This window comes from Bombina bombina, chromosome 10 (assembly GCF_027579735.1).
Source record: "Bombina bombina isolate aBomBom1 chromosome 10, aBomBom1.pri, whole genome shotgun sequence".
Classification (NCBI taxonomy): domain Eukaryota; kingdom Metazoa; phylum Chordata; class Amphibia; order Anura; family Bombinatoridae; genus Bombina; species Bombina bombina.
The window spans coordinates 37,630,067-37,651,269 of NC_069508.1; the positions used below are offsets into that span (position 1 = coordinate 37,630,067).

General features: G+C 41.3%; 1 protein-coding gene across 1 annotated transcript in view; it reads left to right on the forward strand.

The window, feature by feature from the left end:
• The window catches only part of NCF2 (neutrophil cytosolic factor 2), an 88,719-nt gene that overhangs the window by 31,081 nt on the left and 36,435 nt on the right, over positions 1-21,203 (forward strand). Inside the window, exons 7-8 of the mRNA XM_053693967.1 lie at positions 14,264-14,307; positions 15,659-15,800. Coding sequence (XP_053549942.1) covers positions 14,264-14,307; positions 15,659-15,800 — 186 coding nt within the window. The remainder of the gene's footprint in view (positions 1-14,263; positions 14,308-15,658; positions 15,801-21,203) is intronic.

The following is a 21,203-nucleotide window of genomic DNA, read 5'->3' on the forward strand; positions in this document are numbered from 1 at the left end:
GGTATATTTGTCGGTGGGGAGGTGGGTTACTTCCACCAGTCATGTGTGTGTGTAATGTGTCAAGAGAGAGGTGGAGGTAAGACAGGGTGTTGGTTTGCGTGTGGCATGATACGTGGTGTGATGGAGGGAAAGACTCACAGGCATCGCTGAAAAGCAATCGATCTGGGTTATTCATCTGAGGTCTAAGTGTCAGTCTCCAGTCAACCCATCCGCCGAGCATAACAGCCATGCCCTCTGCTATAAAGAAAGGAAATTGATTAGTTAATACATATGACATTGTTGAGACATATAGGTGACGTGTGTGTCTGGGGTAGTGCATCATAGGGGTCAGACTTTACACTGTAATTTAAGGCCAGAAGGGGCACCTTGATATTGACTAGGCAGAGCAAATACGTAGTACATTGAACATTACAAAATTTGGAAATAAAAAAACGAAAACAAAAATGAACACAAGAACAAAAACAATAAAATACACAATAACAATCATTTTCTACAAACTTGTTTCCTGGTGTAGTAACAGTCCCAGGAATGAGAGGGTGAGTTCTCTGAGGAACCCCCTCCTGAGGCAGAACAGCGTCTTGAAGAGTGGTGCTCCAAAGAGTAACCACAGTGGTAATGCGGCGTTCCTCGGCCGCCAGTGCCTCTTGTGTCCGGAGACACCTATGTCCAGAATCTCTCATCTTAAAAAGAGTCTTATACGTATGTAAGTGAGGGAAGCTACATGTTCTATGGATCAGTTTGTTGCTGCTTTTCTTCTTCTAGGTAAGCTTTCAATTCTTTTGGGGAACGGAAGAACTTGGGACCCCTAGGGGTCTGCAGCCTGAGTTTGGCAGGGTAAAGGAGTGCGACTTGCCTACCTTCTTCATATAGTTGGGAGCAATAAGGGGCGAATTCTTTGCGCATTTTGGTTACATCTGCTGAGAAATCTTGAAATAGCAGGAGTTTTTTCCCTTCATAGATGATATCTGCCTTGTGTGACCTGTAGGCCCGTAGCAAAGTCAGTTTTTCTTGGTAGTTTAGACATTTAAATATGACCTGTCGGGGTTTTGTGGCATTGGCAGTAGAGAGGCCGTTGTCTGGGCCGATGCGGTGCGCTCTTTCCACATCTATTGGGAGGCGATCCGGGTCTATGCCTAATAATCTGGGAAACGTGAGTGCTGTGAACTCCAATAGATCTTTGTTCTTGATGCTCTCTGGTATTCCAATTATACGGAGGTTATTGCGTCTGCTACGATTCTCCAGATCGTCAACTTTGTCTTGGAGCGCCTGGTTTTGGCGTAGTAGTTGTCGGAGGGAGGTAGAAGTGGTATCTTGGCGGTCTTCCAAGTCTGAAATCCTCTGTTCTGCCTGATTCATCCTTGTTGAAAAAAGGCGCACCTCACTAGTTAAAGTGTCCATGCCTGCCTGGAGAGATTCCATCTTAGGCAGGAAGAAAGATTTTAGTTCTTGCATGAGGTTTGTGGAATCACTAGCTGGTAGGTGAGAGGAGCTTGGTGAGGGAGGGTTGTCAATCTGCGCCTCTGTGGCGTGTCGTTGTCTCCTATCTGCTTGTTTAGACTTTGAAGTCATCTTGCTCTCAAATGCACTAGAAAGAGGCCTGAAATATTTGTCAACCTTCATATGAAGGGCAGGAGAGAGGGAGAGTATAATAGCAAAGTTCAAATGATTTTATTGTCAGCGTTATGGCTTTATGCCTTTATGTGGCACTGCTGAGCTGCAGTCAGAGGGCAGCTTATATGATGTGTGAAATAGCTAGTTGGTATAAAAGTTGTTAAGCCACGTGGGTGAGTCATGCAGGCCTTGTTTGTGCTTCAGCGGCACTTCATAATCTGGTTCTTTCCCAGAGGCAAAAGGACAATCTTTATTATGGTGCAATTGGCAAACCCTCATACAATCTGTCTCTGTGCTGGGGTGTCGATGGGTATGAGAGATAGAGTCCCAAGGAGTGGCAGATAGTCTGTATAGTAATAGTGCACCTGTTAAAGCTTTGTTGTGGTGAAATAAAGCAGGTATTGTAAGCATCCCCTGTGTGCCTTTCTCTTGCGGTGGCCAGTTGTGCTCCTTCCACAGTGAGTGGTGCCTTAAGTGATTGCAGAATAGGTGCTCCCAGCTAGGTCTGTAGATTAATGGCTGTGAAATGGGTTTCTGTGTAGGTACTTCCCACCATTGTTGCCTGCCTAGTTTTACGTAGGTAATTCAACCCCCTCTGTGTGACAGATCTGTGATGGGTATAGCAGGTCCTGAACTATTGTGCTTTGTAATGTAGTGAAGCTTCTCTGCACTCACCCTCCTTTCCGATTACTTTTGTGATGAGAGACAGGGCTTTCACAGCTTCCGATAAGCTGCTGTGTGTCTTGATGCGGGAGGGCCGCGATCTAATATGGCGCCCGCGGCTGGTGTTCCGTTGCGCACTTTCAGTGCTTCAGGGGGCAAGGGCAGTTGTCGGCCCTTCACACCACTTGGCCGGTTGAGGATGATGTCCGGGTGTTCCCCCAACAAGGCTAAGGTGTGGGCAAAGGTGTCCGGCAGCAGATTAAGGGTTTTTTCAGAGCTCGATGTACGGAGCTCCTTCTCTGCACTGCCGATCCTCAGCTCCACCCACCGGAAGTCCAGCCCAATTTTTTTATTTAATGATTCAGAGCAGCAATTTTAAGCAGCTTTCTAATTTACTCCTTTTATCTTTATTTGAAAAAGCAGGAATGTAAGCTTACAAGCCGGCCCATTTTTGGTTCAGCACCCTGGATAGCCATTGCTGATTGGTGACTACATTAAGCTACCAATAAGCAAGGGCTACCCAGGTGCTGAACCAAAAATTGGAAAGAAAAAAACATGGGTTCAGCATCTGTTTAAGAACATTTATAAATAACAGAAAACATTATAATATTGCATAGTATTACATTACCCAGGAACTTCATGTGGAGAACGCTGTATTCATATGTATAACACACATTTGGGATGACCAGCAGTCTCTCGGATGCACACAGCTAGATAAGAGCATTAAATAAAGAGTTAGTTACAGCATTAGGTCATATGGCCAAATGGTAAAGGCACCCAAGATACCCGCTCTACTTTTGTGCATATCTAGGGAGTTGTTGTGAGCCCTTGTTAGTACGTCAGTGTTTGATCAGTACATAGCATGTATGGCTACAGGTTAGGGTAAGATGAGACCTTGAAATGGCACCTGGGACGGTCATAATTTGTCCAAATGCCATAACTAGCTCTGCGTTCCATGCTTTTAATCTAGATGTGTGCACCTGAGTGTTGGCGATCCTGTTTTTGATATTTATATGTTTTTCCCCTATGGACTTTGCAACCAGGTTTGTCTGTGGTTAATTGCCAGAGTCACTGGATATAAAAACCCAGCTGTCAGTGCCAGGTGAGCACCCAGAGCTGTGAGGTTTGCCAGTGGCGCAGGATGTATATAGTACACTTCACTCACCTGCATCTTTTTTATACAAGGAAGGGGCGATAACCCCAAAACATCATTTGTACACAAATAATGTGTTTTTGCCTTTGAGTGCCAGCTACTTGACTAACTTATATAGTATCCTAACGGCACCCCAGTAATTGTGGATCAAAGTGAGTGCGCTCCATTGGGTGCTACATTTTGAATTATACATAGATATATAGGCTTAGTAAAACATTTAAAGGGATTTTACACTAAATATGTAATTTCCCTTAAGAAGCTTTAATTATTTTATGTAGTCACTGCATTTTGTATGAGAATTTATACTTATTTTATTTGTGTTTCCTTCCCTTTAGTTGTATTCATTTTTTTCTTATCTCATTTGCAAATCTTTGATAGCGTATTAGTCAATTTTCTCTCATTAAATTATTATTTTTTTCTTTCTTGCTATTTCTTATTAAAATTCAATACAAATGATTGAACTTAAAAAAAGCTTTAATTATACATAATGAAGAAAAAACATTTACAAGAAGAACCCCATTTTGTTCTATCTAACCAAGACTACTTTACCGTAAGAAACAGACGCTAATATTTAACAAATACACTCATTTACAGAACTCGTTTTACAAACGTGTTTCCTAAGTGTTTCGGTTTTAGGCATGTGCATTCGGAGCATTTGTGACAATCCGAATGCAGAAGAAGATGGCGGTTGCTCACAGCATTCGGCTCTTTTTTTTTTAGACAGATTTCTTCTTGTGAAAGTGCAACACACTAATATCTGGATTTGCATAGATCTTAGTGTGTGGAAATCTCACAAGAAGAAAAGAGACGAATGCCGTGAGCAGCCGCCATCATCGTCTGCATTCGGATTATCACGAATGCTCAGAATGCACATGCCTAGTTTTAGTTCTCGTTAGACTAAATAGGCGACCGCCTAAGGCCTCACTCATGAAGGGGCCTCGCAGAGGGGCATAGAACAAAGGTTTGTTTTCTTTTTCTGCCCCTGAGATGTTAGCTTTTGGTAGTATAGTGGTCCTGCCCGTAAACTTGGCACAGCTGGATAGTTTTACCTTCACAGCCTATTACACAAGTTCTCTGGCTGTCACTTCCCTTCACCTCCTGTCTGCCCTTGTGCAGTGCTGTCAGCTTCAGCACACTCAGGAGGCAGACGTGATAACACCGTAGATTTGATAAGAAGACAATGCAATAGCACTTAGTCTGAACTTCAAATTAATAGAACATTTTTGTTCAATAAATTGAAAAGTTATGTCTATTTCCACTCCCCCTGTATCATGTGACAGCCATCAGCCAATCACAAATGCATATACACTTATTCTTGCACATGCTCAGTAGGAGTGCACATTTTGTTAATGGAAGTAAATTGGAAAGTTGTTTAAAATGGTATTCTCTATCTGAATTAGGAAAGAAATTTTTTTTTAATGTCCCTTTAAGGTCAGAAGGCATGGCTAGGTAGGGAGAGGAGAAATTTTACTCTCTCCCACTGGCCAACAAGCCCCCACTCATAGAATTACCCCTGGTTGTTATGTTCATGTTTATCTTATATCTCACTCCAGTGGTGTCCTCAGTGGTGAGATTTCAGAACAGTCAAGATCCCCACCTGTGCCATTCTTGCTGTGCGAATTTGGCCAAATAACATGAACAGGATATTAGAAAGTGCTCCCATTTAATCTTTAAAATATTGCTTGTCAGAGAAGATACTTTTAAATATGTGCACCATCCAAACTGTTCCAAATAAACCTCAAAAATATCCAAACAGTTCCAAAAAAACCTTACAAATATCCAAACAGTTCCAAATAAACCTCAAAAATATCCAAACAGTTCCAAAAAAACCTAAAAAATATCCAAACTGGGGGCGGAGCTAACCGCAGCACAGCTAGGACGTGTGTGTACTGAGCTCCTGAGATTTACAACAGATAAATCTTATATATGCTTGAAAATTTAACTTTATATCCTAAATTGCAGTAAGGATATGCGAGATTTATTCATATATCTCACTGACAGCCTCTCTATTCATATATTCTAAAAGCAGCACTGAGGATTTTAGCGTAATATCCCTGCTCGAAGGACATATCTATCTCACCCAGCCGGAGGCGACTACTATTTATCCCGTTACAGAAGTGGGGAGTTTAGCCACAGGAACAATTCTAACTGTCGCCTTTACTACGGCTACTTTTGCAGGCTGCTCCACGGATACTCTGAGAACTGGAGACACAGCAGACACCGACAGCCAGAGAACTATTTAACCGGCGTGGACTCTTCATATGCCTGGAAGGGTGAGAGTTCAGGCAGTGGCGCCAAATATCTCCTCTCTCTGGTATCACCAGCTCCCAGATAGGAGCCTGTCGCATCGCTCCGGAGGGACGGGGACCCGCTCCGGAGCGCCTACCCTTGCAGCATTTACTGGAGGAGGAGAACCCGAGTCATCGGGTGAACCACTGAGCTCCCTGAGAGGATTCCGGCTCCTTGTGCCAGACGCTGCAGTCCACCTACTTCTTTTCACACAGCTCCGGAGGGTCGGGGATCCACTCCGGAGCACTTACGCTGAGACCCGGTCATTTCACAAGAAGAGGATCACTGACCGGACTCACGGTGTACGGGACGCCTGAGCTCCCTTAAGGTTAGTGGGCATTTGTGAAGTAGAGACCGGGAGGAGAATAACCAACCTTCCGTTTGGGTGTAAGAGCCAACATAAAGCCTCAAAGCCCACAAGGTTTTCTACAGGGCCTCCTTGTTACCAGTAGCGCTTGAAAGGCGCGAAAACACGCCATTTTGGGCAGAGCTCCGGTGGCAACTATGGTCATTTTTTTGCCCTGAACTCTAGCTCCCAGGTGTTGCCTTACTGGATCACAGTTTTCATTTACCTAACAAGTAAAGGGGAATCATGACAAAGTGCTCCTAATAGTCCAAATAGAGGTATTAGAACAATAACAGAACCTAGAGGACTATTAGCATTAATATAGCTGTAAGCAAGTGATATCCAGGCTGCACCCACGTGGCTATTACAGTGCAATTTTCATAAAGGTTTATACCACCTCTTATTTTACATAGCCCTGAACAAGTTGCCCTCTCCCCTGATAGAAACCTGATATAACAGCTGAACTGCTTTCCCACACTAACTGCATCTTTAGTAAATACTACAACTTTGCTTTTCAATTAAGAACCCATCTACAATAACTGAGTAAACTATTACTTTTAGCAACTTCAGCTCCCAACAACTGCAACATAGACTCATATTTGGAAACTGTGAGCACTAGATACTACTATCACAAATTCAGAAAATATAGGCTGCTGCGTCAGTCTTACTGTCCTCAGGCCCATAACCTGAGGTGGAGTGTAATTTAATACTGTGTTCTGATATTGCGCTTTTTACTTCCTCAGGGTTCCAGAGTATTATTTTGCTATATGTACATATTGGATTGGTATTTACTGTTTATATTTGAGTATACCTCTAATGTAAATCTAAATAGCTGCAGGTTCTACTTCACTATTTTCCTTACAGGTACATACATTCTCACCCTTACTTTAAACCTGCTATCTGCAATTTCCAGGTTAGAAATTTTACTATCTGATTTTGTTTGTCTCTGCATAAAACGTTGTGTTGCCACTGTACTGTTATTGGTTGATTAGATTTATAACCACTGACTTAGGCACACTGATATAGGGGGGGCGGGGGATAGGGTCTGTTTTTTCGGGCTCCCCTATTGCACCTCTCCCGCTCCGATCCAGCTTGTCTGGATTGGTCATTTCCCATACCCCTCTCCCTTCCTCTTGGTCGTATCCCACTCCCTGAGGTGCGTGGGGGGATCCTGGGACCTTCCCCCTTCCCCCCCTCTTCATCTCCTCTAGGAGGCTACTGAACTAATTTATACTGAACAGCTTGCTTAAACAACCACTGTCATGTATTAAGTGTAAATAACTCCTATGGGTTATGCCTGGCCCCGCTCTCTCTATCTCATCTATGTATTACAATGTTGAAACACTAATCCTTAGTGATTGTAACTTTTCCTAGTCAGTTCCTATGTGTTAGCAACTTTTCTTTCAGGTTCCACAGTGGTTAAGGTGGTCAAGGTGGTCAAGGTGATCCATCATTCAAATCAACGACTACTCCCCAAAGAAACACTAGTCATGCCTCACGCATCTAAAAGACACCCCAGAACTCCCGCTGCACTCAAGAAAACGGTGCTCGACCATTTCTCTCAACCCCCTAAAGACTCTCTCCCTTTGCGGAAGGAAATGAGCGACCCAGAATCACAAGATGAGGACTCCCAGTCAAGCTCCCACTCAGGAGCCCACTTAAATCACTACATTACAGAGAGCACATTACAAAAGATGCTAGCAGCCCAAACCAAATCCATCACAGCTGAAATTCAGAGGAGCTCAGCTGAACTCAGGAAGGATATCGGGGAGATGGGTGACAGGATCGACACCTTAGAGAGACAACATGATGACCTAGCCACAGACAATTCCAACATCCTCGCGTACGCTGAAAACCTTGCAGAACAGATCTCCCAACTCGAATTAAAGCTGGCAGATGTAGAAGATAGGGCCAGAAGAAATAATATACGATTCAGAGGTATACCCGAGTCAGTCCTGCCGGGGAACCTACAGGAGTTTCTCATAAACCTCTTCACTGCTTTGCTTGGCCCCCTGGAGGGCGATAGTCACAACATGGAGCGAGCACACAGGGCCCTGAGGCCGAGATCAATGTCTTCTGACAAACCGAGAGATGTGGTGGTCTGCTTTCATAACTTCAAATTCAAAGATCGCTTGATGCAGGCATCTTATAGCAAACCCAGCCTATCCGATGACTTCAAAGATATTCAACTCCTGCCCGATCTCTCATCACATACGCTACAACAACGCAAATTGTATGCTCCTATCACTACACAACTTAGGAAGGCCAACATCAAATATAGATGGGGATTCCCCACTAAATTAATAGTGACAAAGGACAATCAATCTCATGTTGTCTCCTCTCCTTCGTTAGGAAGTGCACTTTTAGCTAACTGGGGACTACAACCTGCGGCTGAACCTCAGACAGCTACCCAATCCAAGCTTCGTGTCTCAGCCCCAATTTGGTCTGTTAAAGAGCAGAGACCCAAACGCCAAAAACCTAATCCACCTGACCACATCCCGAGACCTCAAGCCTCACCTACCTGATACCCCACTGGACTCATGCTCATATGCTAATCAGTTTTTGCTAACGCTTATTATCTATATACAAATGTTTGTGTTAACTTGTTCAGAACAATGCAGGTTGGCTGGCCTCTGGTTAGACCGCCAGACTTGAAATTGACCAGCGCCCTCATGGAAAACTTCCATGCATGTTGCGGTGGTCCGGGCAGGTGGCTAGCCTCCCTGCATTCTTTTTAGAGAGCGGGGCTATACGTTTAATAGCCCATTCTGTTGATTTGGTTTAGCTCCCCCCCCAGACTTTGGAACCCACGCTCGGGTCCCACTTAGGTGGACTACTTCCACCAGTCCCCTTTCTTTTACCTTCCCTTTCATTCTCCTTCTCTCCTTTACCTATTCCCCCATCTACCCTATCCTTACGAGTTTAGAGTGTACAAATGACACCCCTTAGGTTCCTGACACTGAATGTTAGGGGTCTAAACACTTTTGGTAAACGCAGTTTGCTTGTTAGAACACTAAAATTTCATAAGGCGGATATCGCCTTTCTTCAGGAAACACACCTTTTAGGAGATGTCTCACCTGGCCCGTAATTTCGGGATTATCCCGTAGTAAAGACAGCCTCTTACTCTAAAAAAGCCAGAGGTGTCGCTATCCTCATTAACAAAAGAGTGGCCTTCGAACCGATTTATGAATTCAGAGATCCACAAGCAAGATTCCTTATCCTGATATGCAACCTCGACCATGTCACCTACACCTTAGTATCTGTATATTTACCTAACACCCTCCAGCCCAGATATCTGAAGAAAATCTTACATAGAGTTGACCTAGTGAGACAGGGCAGAGTGATAGTGGCGGGAGACCTGAACATGGTGTGGGATGGTGGTCTTGACAGACAACCAAAACCTGCTAAAAAAAGTCCCTCTTACCCAGAGTCTGTTAGTCGCAGATTCCGAGAGCTTATGTCACAATTTAATTTTTTTGATGTTTGGAGATCTCTGCATCCTCTGGACAGAGATTATACTCACTATTCTATACCCCACTCCACTCACTCTAGATTAGATTACATGTTTTGTCACCCAGACTCCTTGGACATTATTCTTCGCACAATGATTTGTGCGTGCCCATGGTCAGACCATGACATGGTTTTAATGGACATAGAGTCACAGAACACCATTAGGTCCAGACCCAACTGGAGACTACCCCACACCCTTCTCTCCGACATCCCCCTTAGAGAGGAGCTTAGGAAAGAGATAAACTTCACCCTACGAACTAACGACACGCCCGGAATCCGGGCGGATACTCTGTGGGGAGCCTTTAAGGCTACCACTAGAGGCTTCTTTATTCAGAAACAAGCCCATTTGAGGAAACGGGCAGGCCTTTCTATGTCTCAAGCCCATCGTAAACTTCGGGATCTTGAATCCCAAAGTCATACAGCAGATAACATACAAATCATGGAGGAGATCAGAAAGGTAAGGAGACATATATGCAAGCTAGAATACACCAAAACCCAAAATAATTTGCTCAAACTGAAACAGCTTTTCTACACTAAAGGTAATAAAGCTGACACAATCTTAGCGAATAAATTAAGACACCGCACTAGCATCTCTCGCATTCATGAAATTAAACAAGACGCACAATCCTACAAACTTCCGTCACAGATAGGCCAACAGTTTAGCAAGTATTACTCAACACTATATAACATCCAAAAGGATACCTCATTCCACCCAGCCCCATCAGAGGCTATAGGCCCTTTCCTGCGCTCCCTAGGATTACCCACACTAGATGAAGCTTCCGTTGATAGCTTAGATGGCCCGGTCACGTCCCAAGAGATTAAATTAGTTATTAAAAATCTGAAATCCCTGAAAGCCCCTGGACCAGACGGCTTTACCGCAATATTTTATAAAACGTACCCCCGGGAGATTGCCCCCGTCCTGACCAGATTCTTCAACCTGGCTAGAGACGAAGGACAATTTAAAAAAGAGTTCCTAGAGGCCTCCATCACCACAATTCTCAAGCCCAACAAAGACCCAACACTATGCGCTAGCTATAGGCCCATATCTTTGATTAATACTGATGTTAAAATATATGCAAAAATCTTCGCGAATAGACTCGCAAGACTCCTCCCCTCACTTATTAACCCTGACCAGGTTGGCTTCATCCCTGGAAGAGAAGGTCCCGACAATACAAGAAGGCTCCTTAATATTCTTCTAGAAGCCAAAAGACTCAATAAACCAATTGCAGTGCTTTCTCTCGATGCTGAGAAAGCATTCGACCGGGTCAGATGGGACTTCCTATGGGAAGTTCTAAAGATCTTTCGCTTCCCGACCTCCATCATTCAAGCAATACAAGCTTTGTACTCGGCCCCTACGGCCTCAGTTAAGGGCCTAGGATTCCATTCCTCCCCCTTCCCCATTTCAAATGGCACCCGGCAGGGTTGCCCCCTATCGCCCATCCTGTTTGCGCTGGCCATTGAACCGCTCGCTGCTGCCATTAGAGCTGACAAAGAGATATCTGGAGTTATCTTACACGGAACGGTCCACAAAGTGGCTCTGTTCGCAGATGACACCACCATACTCTCCGCAAACCCCCTCAGTGAGATTCCTAAACTTTTATCTACACTGGAAGTATTCAGTAGCCTATCCTATTACAGGCTAAATCAATCCAAAACCGAACTTTACACTCAGGGTTTCCCGGACTCTGTCACTAATTCGCTACGAGACACATACAAATTTGTTATCAACAATACGTATGTCTCCCACTTAGGAGTTAAACTCTCTAACTCCATCCCCAACCTCATCTTAAATAATTATAAGCCCCTTCTGACCGAATTACACACCTTGTCCAATAGATGGAATTTCCGTTCCATATCTTGGCTAGGTCGGATAACAGCCCTTAAGATGAGCTTTCTTCCAAAATTAACATACATCATGCGCTGCCTCCCTATTAGAGTACCTAGAGCCCTGCTCACTCAATTTCAGGGCGCCTGTACCAAGTATATATGGCAAAACAAACCTCCACGGGTGGCCCACAGACTCCTACAATACCCCAGAATGCATGGAGGAGTGGCCTCCCCGTCCATACTTAGATACTATGAGGCCGCCATGCTCACACACATTACCCAATGGGGTATAAAAGATTCTGATAGCAAATGGAGGTCAATTGAACAGGCCTCCCTACCCTTCGACCTTACCCTGAGGGACCTGATCTGGACCCCTCCACATTCCAGAAAAACCTTAGGCATTGAGAATCAGGTGATCCGAGAATGCCTAGCCTCCTAGGAACTCCTGAGACATTATTCCCAGGTGGCCCCCCACCCATCCCCTATCACTTCATTAACTGGCCTATTATCTGGCCTCCCAGACTCCCATCCCTCAACGTGGCTGAGACTTGGTGTTGCGAAGGTGGCTGACCTATGGTCCTCATCTTCCCGAGATTCGTTTATATCCTTTGCCCACATTGGCGGTTCAGTACCCCCCCCGCGCTATATGCGCTTCGAATATACAAGAGTCCTCAGCTTTCTGACTAGCTGGGGCTTTAAATCATCCCTCTCCAGACCACTAACCATTTGGGAAGCCAGATGGCAACAGGGGTTGAGACTGGGTAAGCCACTATCTTTCCACTATTCCATTATGGAGGGCGCATCCCCCGCAGACAAGGCTACTCATGTCATTAAATGGGAACAAAAACTCGAGTTCTGTGCCCCTACCAAAGAGTGGCACTGTACATTACTCCTCACAAACAAAACTCTCCACTGTGTCACTATGCATGAGAACTATATCAAACTCCTCACACAGTGGTACTTTGTGCCTGCTAGGCTAGCCACAATTTTCCCTGGTGCATCTCCTGTCTGCTGGAGAGATTGTGGCAGAGTAGGAGACATGACACACATTTGGTGGACTTGCTCCAAATTGAGGCCCATTTGGAATAAGTGTTTCTCAACTCTTAGGACTATGGGCATCTCCCTTCCCAATACACCAGAAGTCGCCTTACTACACATAGGTACCTGCAAACTCCCTAGACACTATGCTTCCTTGAGCATATATTTTTTTTCAGCTATCAAACTCAACATAGCTAAAGCTTGGAAAAGAACTAGCCCCCCATCCTGGTCTGACATCACCCAAACCATGGCCTACATCTACACCATGGAAAAACCTATCTATTATTCCAAGGGTAAAGTTGACCTTTTTGAACTGATTTGGGCAGAATGGAAAGATAGATTTGACACGACTTGGCTCCCTAGCTTTAAGACTTAGCCTATTATACCCTCACTCAATAATGTCAGTACAACATCCCACACCCATCTAGGTTTATTTGGTGACCACGACAGGTCTGTTCCCTTGGCCTTAGACCCTATCCTTCCCTATCCTTCCCCTTCCCCCTCCCCTCTCACAAGGACCCCCCCCTCCACCCCCTCTCTCCTCTTTCAAGGATGATCCCCCTCCCCCCCCCTTTCTGTCTCTCTCTTCTTCTTTCCTTTTCCCATTCTCCCTTTTTTCAGTTACTTCTGATATAAGTGAACAATTTTGTCATAACCTTATTTTAGACACTGAGGTTACAGATGTTTAGTTGATCTATTAATGTATATACTGTGTCTTCTTATGTATCTATTTCCTTTGTCATTATTATTGAAATAGTACGCTTTGCTCATACTCATGTTGTACATCTTTATCTCATATGAAAAATCTAATAAAAATTACTTTAAAAAAAAAAAAATAAAAAAAAAAATATCCAAACTATTCCAAATAAACCTCAAAAATATCCAAACAGTTCCAAAAAAACCTTACAAATATCCAAACAGTTCCAAATAAAACTTACAAATATCAGAAAGGTTTCATTGCTAATCCTAAATCTCTAACTCTAAACCCAACCTCTAACCATTACAAACACTTAGCACCAGACCTTAAAGGGACATAAAACCTCCCCCAAAAAATCATTATTCAGATACATCATCATGCAATTTAACAAAAGAAAAGTACTTAAATTATCTAATTTGGTGTGTTCTCTTTGTATCCTTTGTTGTAAAGCATCACTAGGTTGACTTAGGAGCATCAATGCAATACTGCTGTTATTGGTTAAGCAGACGTGTTAGCTCCCAGTAGTGCATTGCTGTTTCTTCAAAAAAGGATACTAAGAAAATAAAGCAAATATGATAATCGAAGTAAACCGTAGAGTTGTTTAAAATTGTATGCTCTATCTGAATCTTGAAAGAAAAAATTGGTGTTTAATGTCCCTTTAAACAGCTCAGCATACAAAATAAATGTTTTAAAATCTGTTATTTTGATAGCAAAATATGTGTTGTTCTGCAGTCCCAGTACACACCCCTTGAAAAGCCTCTTAAATATTGTTTAATTTACTTTTGTTACTGTTGCCAATCAGGAACAGATATACAACTTCATGCACATATCAACCAATGACTGCACAGGATTTAGGAGTGTCCGGCTTGTGCGGTCTACAGAATGGACTCCAGACTCTCTAGGGAGGGGGATATTACAATTTTCAGAGTTAAATTACAGCAAACACAGGGAAATAAATAATGAAAATGTATGTAGAGTTTTTTCTTTTATTATCCATACTTAAGCATCTTATGAGGAAGGACATTTTGTGTTTGATGTCCCTCTTATATGTAAAAAGTAATTTGTATAGTTTATTGTGCACATTAAACTAAGATGGCATCTGTAACATATTTTTCTTATATTTATACAGGCCAATAATCTCCTCCAACGGCCAAGGACTCCTGAAATTCTCAGGTATGTAAAATTGTAACCACAATTTAAAGGGACAGTCTACACCACAATTGTTATTGTTTAAAAAAGATAGATAATCCCTTTATTACCCATTCCCCAGTTTTGCATAACCAACACGGTTATATTAATATACTCTTTAACTCTGTGATTACCTTATATCTAAGCCTCTGCAGACTGCCCCCTTATTTCAGTTCTTTTGGCAGACTTGCATTGTAGCCAATTAGTGCTGATTCCTAGGTAACTGTTATCTATAGGACACACATGAACTAATGGCCTCTAGCTGTGAAAATTTGTCAAAATGCATTCAGATAAGAGGCGGACTTCAAGGGCTAAGAAATTAGCATATGAGCCTAGCTTTTAACAAAGAATATCAAGAGAACAACGCTAAATTGATGATAAAAAGTAAATTGGAAAGTTATTTAAAATGACATGCCCTATCTGAATCATGAAAGTTTATTTTTGACTAGACTGTCCCTTTAAGACTGCTGTTTCTTAACATCATCACCTCAGAGGTGGCAGAGTTAAAACATTTCGGACTCATTCATACAGGATGATTGACAAGCTCTGCTCTTGTGCAATTGGTTGGCCACAAGCAAGGGGTGGGACTGCACAAGCGATCTAGCTGGGAACATTTTCTGCCTACAGGTTGATAAAATAATTAATCATGCATTACTAAAGAGACGGGAAACCCAAATGTTATCTTTCATGATTCAGATGGAGCAACAACTTAACAATTTACTTCTGTTGTCTCATTTGCTTCATTCTTTTGGTATACTTTGTTGAAAAGCTGTATGTATGCTTTATCTGAATCATAAAAGAAAAAAAAAAGGGTTTTGTGATCATAAAAGAAAAAAAAAAAGGGTTTTGTGTCCCTTTAAAGAACTTAGACCCACCCACGATTACACCCCCTTATCCAACCATGACTTGCCCCCTCCCACAAAATGCCAACATTCCCCTCAACCTCCTGAGTTCTGGATACCCAGCTAATAAAAACAAACTCAAGAAAGTTTTCAAAAGGTTTATCCCTACAAAGCCAAACAATGCACATTTTACATTTGACGTGCTTTTAAAACATGTATTTTGTATGCAGAACATATGCAATACAGAACCTAAAATGGGACGGCTCCTAAGCTTTAAATTCATGCTTTTCAAATAAAGATAGCAAGAGAACGAAGAAAAAAATAATAATAGGAGTAAATTAGAAAGTTGCTTAACATTGCATGCTCTGTCTGAATCCTAAAAGTAAAAAAAAGGGGTTAATATCCCTTTAATTGCTGCATGCATATATACAAAATAACTTTATCTCTTTACAAGTAGCGTTTTCATGTTACATTTGGGCACTTCTGTTGCTTAGGACCCTGGAAGGGGAGCCGCACCGTGTGCTGTTTGAGTTCATTCCTGAAACAGCTGAAGAGATAGAGGTGATGCCGGGAAACGTTGTATTTGTGGTCAAGAAAGGGAAGGACAACTGGGCCACTATTATGTTCAATGGAAAGGTAACAATGACAAGTGTGCCCTGTAATATCAAAGGGACATGAAACCCAACATTTTTATTTCATGATTCAGATAGAACATACAATTTTACTTCTATTATCAAATTGTCTTTGTTTTCTTCTTATCCATTGTTGAAAAATAGGAAGGTAATTTCAGGAGCCTGCTTGTGTCTGCAGCACTATATGACAGCAGTTTTACAATGTTATACATTAGCAAGAGCACTAGATGGCAGCAGTTTTATAACATTGTTATACATTAGCAAGAGCACTAGATGGCAGCAGTTTTATAACAATGTTATACATTAGCAAGAGCACTAGATGGCAGCAGTTTTATAATAATGTTATACATTAGCAAGAGCACTAGATGGCAGAAGTTTTATAATAATGTTATACATTAGCAAGAGCACTAGATGGCAGCAGTTTTATAATAATGTTATACTTTAGCAAGAGCACTAGATGGCAGCAGTTTTATAACAATGTTATACATTAGCAAGAGCACTAGATGGCAGCAGTTTTATAACAATGTTATACATTAACAAGAGCACTAGATGGAAGCAGTTTTATAACAATGTTATACATTAGCAAGAGCACTAGATGGCAGCAGATTTATAACAATGTTATACATTAGCAAGAGCACTAGATGGCAGCAGATTTATAACAATGTTATACATTAGCAAGAGCTCTAGATGGCAGCAGTTTTATAATAATGTTATACATTAGCAAGAGCACTAGATGGCAGCAGTTTTATAACAATGTTATACGTTAGCAAGAGCACTAGATGGCAGCAGTTTTATAACAATGTTATACGTTAGCAAGAGCACTAGATGGCAGCAGTTTTATAACAATGTTATACGTTAGCAAGAGCACTAGATGGCAGCAGTTTTATAACAATGTTATACGTTAGCAAGAGCACTAGATGGCAGCAGTTTTATAACAATGTTATACGTTAGCAAGAGCACTAGATGGCAGCAGTTTTATAACAATGTTATACGTTAGCAAGAGCACTAGATGGCAGCAGTTTTATAATAATGTTATACATTAGCAAGAGCACTAAATGGCAGCACTATTTCCTGTCATGTAGAGCCCCAGACATGCGCACACTACCTAGCTAGCTATCTCTTCAACAAAGAATAACAAGAGAGCGAAGCAAGGTTGATAATAAGTAAATTGGAATCTTTTTTAAAATTGTATTCTCTATCTGAGTCATAAAAGAAACATTTTAGGTTTAATTTCCCTTTAATGAAGGTGACTACATTGTAAAATAGAAGTTGTGGATAATTGTTCTGTTAATATTGTAAATTTATTTTAGTTTATTTTTGCGTTACAACCAGTGGCGGTTCTAGACAAATTTTACTGGGGGGGCCAAGGTGGGGCCAGTGTTTAATCAGGAGGGCACATTAAAAAATGGAAACAAATTATATATATATATATATATATATATATATATATATATATATATATATATGTGTGTGTGTGTATAAATATATATACATTTATACATACATATATACACACATCCATTCACACACACACACACACATATATATATATATATATATATATATATATATATATATATATATATATATACACACACACACACCATACATACACATACACACACACACACACACACATCCATACACATATATACACACACACATACACACAAACACATATACACACATACATATATACATATATACATATACACATACACACATACACACATACACACATACATACATACACTGAGTAGAAAAAAATAAAATAAAAAAAGAAGACTATGCACTTAACTAGTGCTACATAGTTCAGATAGCACATTCAATGAAAATGGTTTCAAATAATTATTTACATACATTAGAAAAATAAGGAAAACACTCCAGCAGTCATTATAGAGTTGTGGAGGTGAGGGGCTAGAGAGAACGTCTGCAAAACCAACCAGTGACACTTCTGGAACTCTTGTCTGCAGGCTGCAGCTGTAAGACGCCCCGCTCCCACAACAACCCGGGAACTGTAGCTCATCTCTGAAAGGGGAGGGGGCACAAGTTTTACTTTACTTTGTTAACCCCACGCTTTGACTAGACAGCATTTCAAGGACAAGGAAGCAGATAAATAGCCTTGATCTTGTCCGGTATTTTTCAGTCATCTCAGTGACCAGCTCAGGGGGGGCCACAGGGGGGGCCAGGGACATTTTTACAGGGGCACTGGCCCCTGTGTAGAACCACCCCTGGTTACAACAGATAAACCCAATGATTCTATAGCTAAAAATAACTACTAATGAGACTTTGAACTGTGCTCTACATTGGAGTTTTGAGTTCCTGAGAATATTTAAAAAAAAAAAAAAAAAGATAAACAAACAGAACCTCCCCCCCCACTCAATTTTTTTTTTAAATTAACATTTAATAGGCCTTAATTTTCCATGCTTTCTATAGGCCGAAAAGCAAACTCAAAATGCTACAAGTGACCTAAACCAGCTGTTGAATTTGCAGCAAATGCAGTTTACAGAATTTGCTATTTGGCTTCTTTAGGAAGTGTGCGACTAGCACAGTTCTTACACAAAGGAAAGAGGGGTTTAATGTAATTGTAATGCTTTTTTTTTTTTATAAAACAAAACAAAACATTAAACATGTGATTCACATCCAGCACATGATTTTCCTGATAATTGGTCTAAAATTCGGTACCAGGGATAGGCACGGACCAAGGCTGTGGCAGAGATTTTCCAAAGTACAGACGTTAGTGAAGGACACCAAGGTACATTTCAAATGAAAAACATAAAAAAAAACTCTCTTTACCGAGAGGGTAGTGGATATATGGTGGAATGGCCATCCAGCAGAAGTGGTAGAGACAGTGAAGGAGTTTAAAAATGCATGGGATAGGCATAAGGCTATGTTAGGTATAAGATAAGGCCAGGAACTAATGAATGTATTCAGAAAATTGGGCAGACTAGATGGGCCGAATGGTTCTTGTCTGCCAACATATTCTATGTTTCTATAAGTCAGGAAAGTGGCACTTTGCTGTTAAATTGGCTGCTTGTTGGACGCCCATGGTCTAGTTCCAGAAGTACAAATTAGTCCTCTAATCAAACAAGTTTAAAATAAGATTTATATAAAGACTGCTTGTGGTATAGTAGTATAAAATGTTTTCAAAATTCTAAGCTTTTTTTTTGTATTGAGAGTTTGCAACTCCTAACCAAACCCACTGACCTTGATGTTAATCACATGATCATCATTGTCGGTTACCTATTTGGTTAGGTAAGGTTTATCAGAATAGGCAGCGGTCTTCCACACACAGACACCAGCACCACACTGCACAGATCAAGGAATCGGGACGGGTCACGTGTGTCTGACGGCTGCACTGCAGGCAGCTTGCTTCTTCCCTCTCTTTCAATCACTTTCCCACTACTAGACAGCGTTCCGTGGGTGCGGCCCCAACCTTGCAAAACATGGTGCCGCCTGTGTCAAGGAGTCAGGACCAGCATTCATCTGTCCTACTTCTCCATGCCCACTGCAAAACGGGTGGCAGACACTGCAAGGGCCAGTCACGGACACCAGTGTCCATTTACGGACATCTTGCCTATCCCTGGACTCTGTACAAATACTTTGTTTGTTACATAGTAGATGAGGTGAAAACAGAAGTCCATACAAATCCTACTGATTTAGAATAAACAGCTGCTAACTGAGTTTACTTTAAAGGGATTCAGATGGAGCATGCAATTTTAAACAACTTTCTAATTTACTTTTACTGATCAAATTTTCTTCGTTCTCTTTTGTTGAACAGCAGGGAGGTAAGCTCAGGAGTGTGCATGTGTCTAAAGCACTTTATGGCAGCAGTTTTAGTTGCAAGAGTACTATTTTCTGCCATGTAGTATTTCAGACACCTACCTAGATATCACTTTAAAAAAGAATACCATGAGAATGAAGCAAATTTGATAATAGAAGAAAATTGGAAACTTTATAAAATTATATGCTCTGTCTGAATCACAAAATAATTTTTTGGGGGGCTTCGAATCCCTTTAATACAATTAGAAAGCTGACATATTTAACACAAGCAATCATATATTTGAATTCTGTTTCTAGCCAGAAATGTATCTAAGCCATTTTTAAATATATCTAAAATATTGGCATTCACTACCTCCTTAGGCAAAGTTTTCCACAATTTGATTGCTCATATAATAATACCGGTTATCAGTGCCGCGAGTCGATTAAGTTCGAGGTTGTGCGCTATACAAGTATCCAATTATTATAGTGAAAAAAATGTTTACGTTGCTGCAGATTAAATCTCTTTTCTTTCAGCCTTAAATTATGACCTCTTATCACAAACAATTTAATTGGAATAAACAGAGCTTCAGCCAACTCTGTAATGGTCCTTGAATATAATAATAAAAAGTAATCATGTCTTAAGCCTCTGTCATGGACAATGGTTCTTGTTGGGCACATCAAGATTATATGGGTATTGTGTTTATCATAGTCTGCCATTTTACTTATTACACACAGCTGTTCATTATTTATATCTGTAACAAGCGGATATGTATCTTTTGCATCTTTAATAGTAATGTGAAAGTTATTTGCAGATAAGAATAATTTTTGGTTCATTCATAAATTACTAATCTCTATGTGATTCAGAAGCTAAAAATTAAAAATGTGTAGCAGCGACTAAACCAAAAATCAGAGATAAGAACATTAAAGGGATACTAAACCACTGACTTGTAATAGTGAGCCCACATAATATAACACACAGAGAAAGTCCAGCACTCGCTCACAAGCTTCCAGCTAAGATTAAAAGCAAAACTGGAAGAGTTAGTTACTGCATCTGGCCAAATGGGACAAGCCCAGGTACCACGTCAAGGTCTCTTCCAAAACCTGGGTCCCTAATACAGCCATACAAAGCAAGCTCTGAATCAAACAAACTGGGAACAAGTCAATGGTTCCTCTGTGTGTTGTATTAATTTGTTTTGTAATTATCCCTATGGGCCTTGTCTGGGATTAAATGCCTGGGACTCTGGGGACAGTGCAGCTACTGTGAGTGCTATTGAGCACCTAGGGCTGAGCATGTTGCAGGGTCATGGGATGTGTACCCGGTCCAGTCTGAGAGTGCAGTCCCCTTTCGTGTTTTAGCCACATATAGTGCACTGCTGTCACTAAATAATACAAGTGTGTGTATAAACAGGTTGGCATAATGCACCTGCTAGAAGAAATCTGCTGCCAGTAGAGGTGACACCATTATAGCAAGCGGCATATAATCTAAACCGGAGTTGCTATAGCAAAATTACAGACAGCAAAACAGTGGAAATTATAGCTCTAAACATCTTGAAAAACTAATATTTTTAACGTTTTACAAAAAATGCAAAACTTGTTGAAAGCAATTTTAACTAAATAAGAGGTGCTCTGTAGTATATATTGTTAT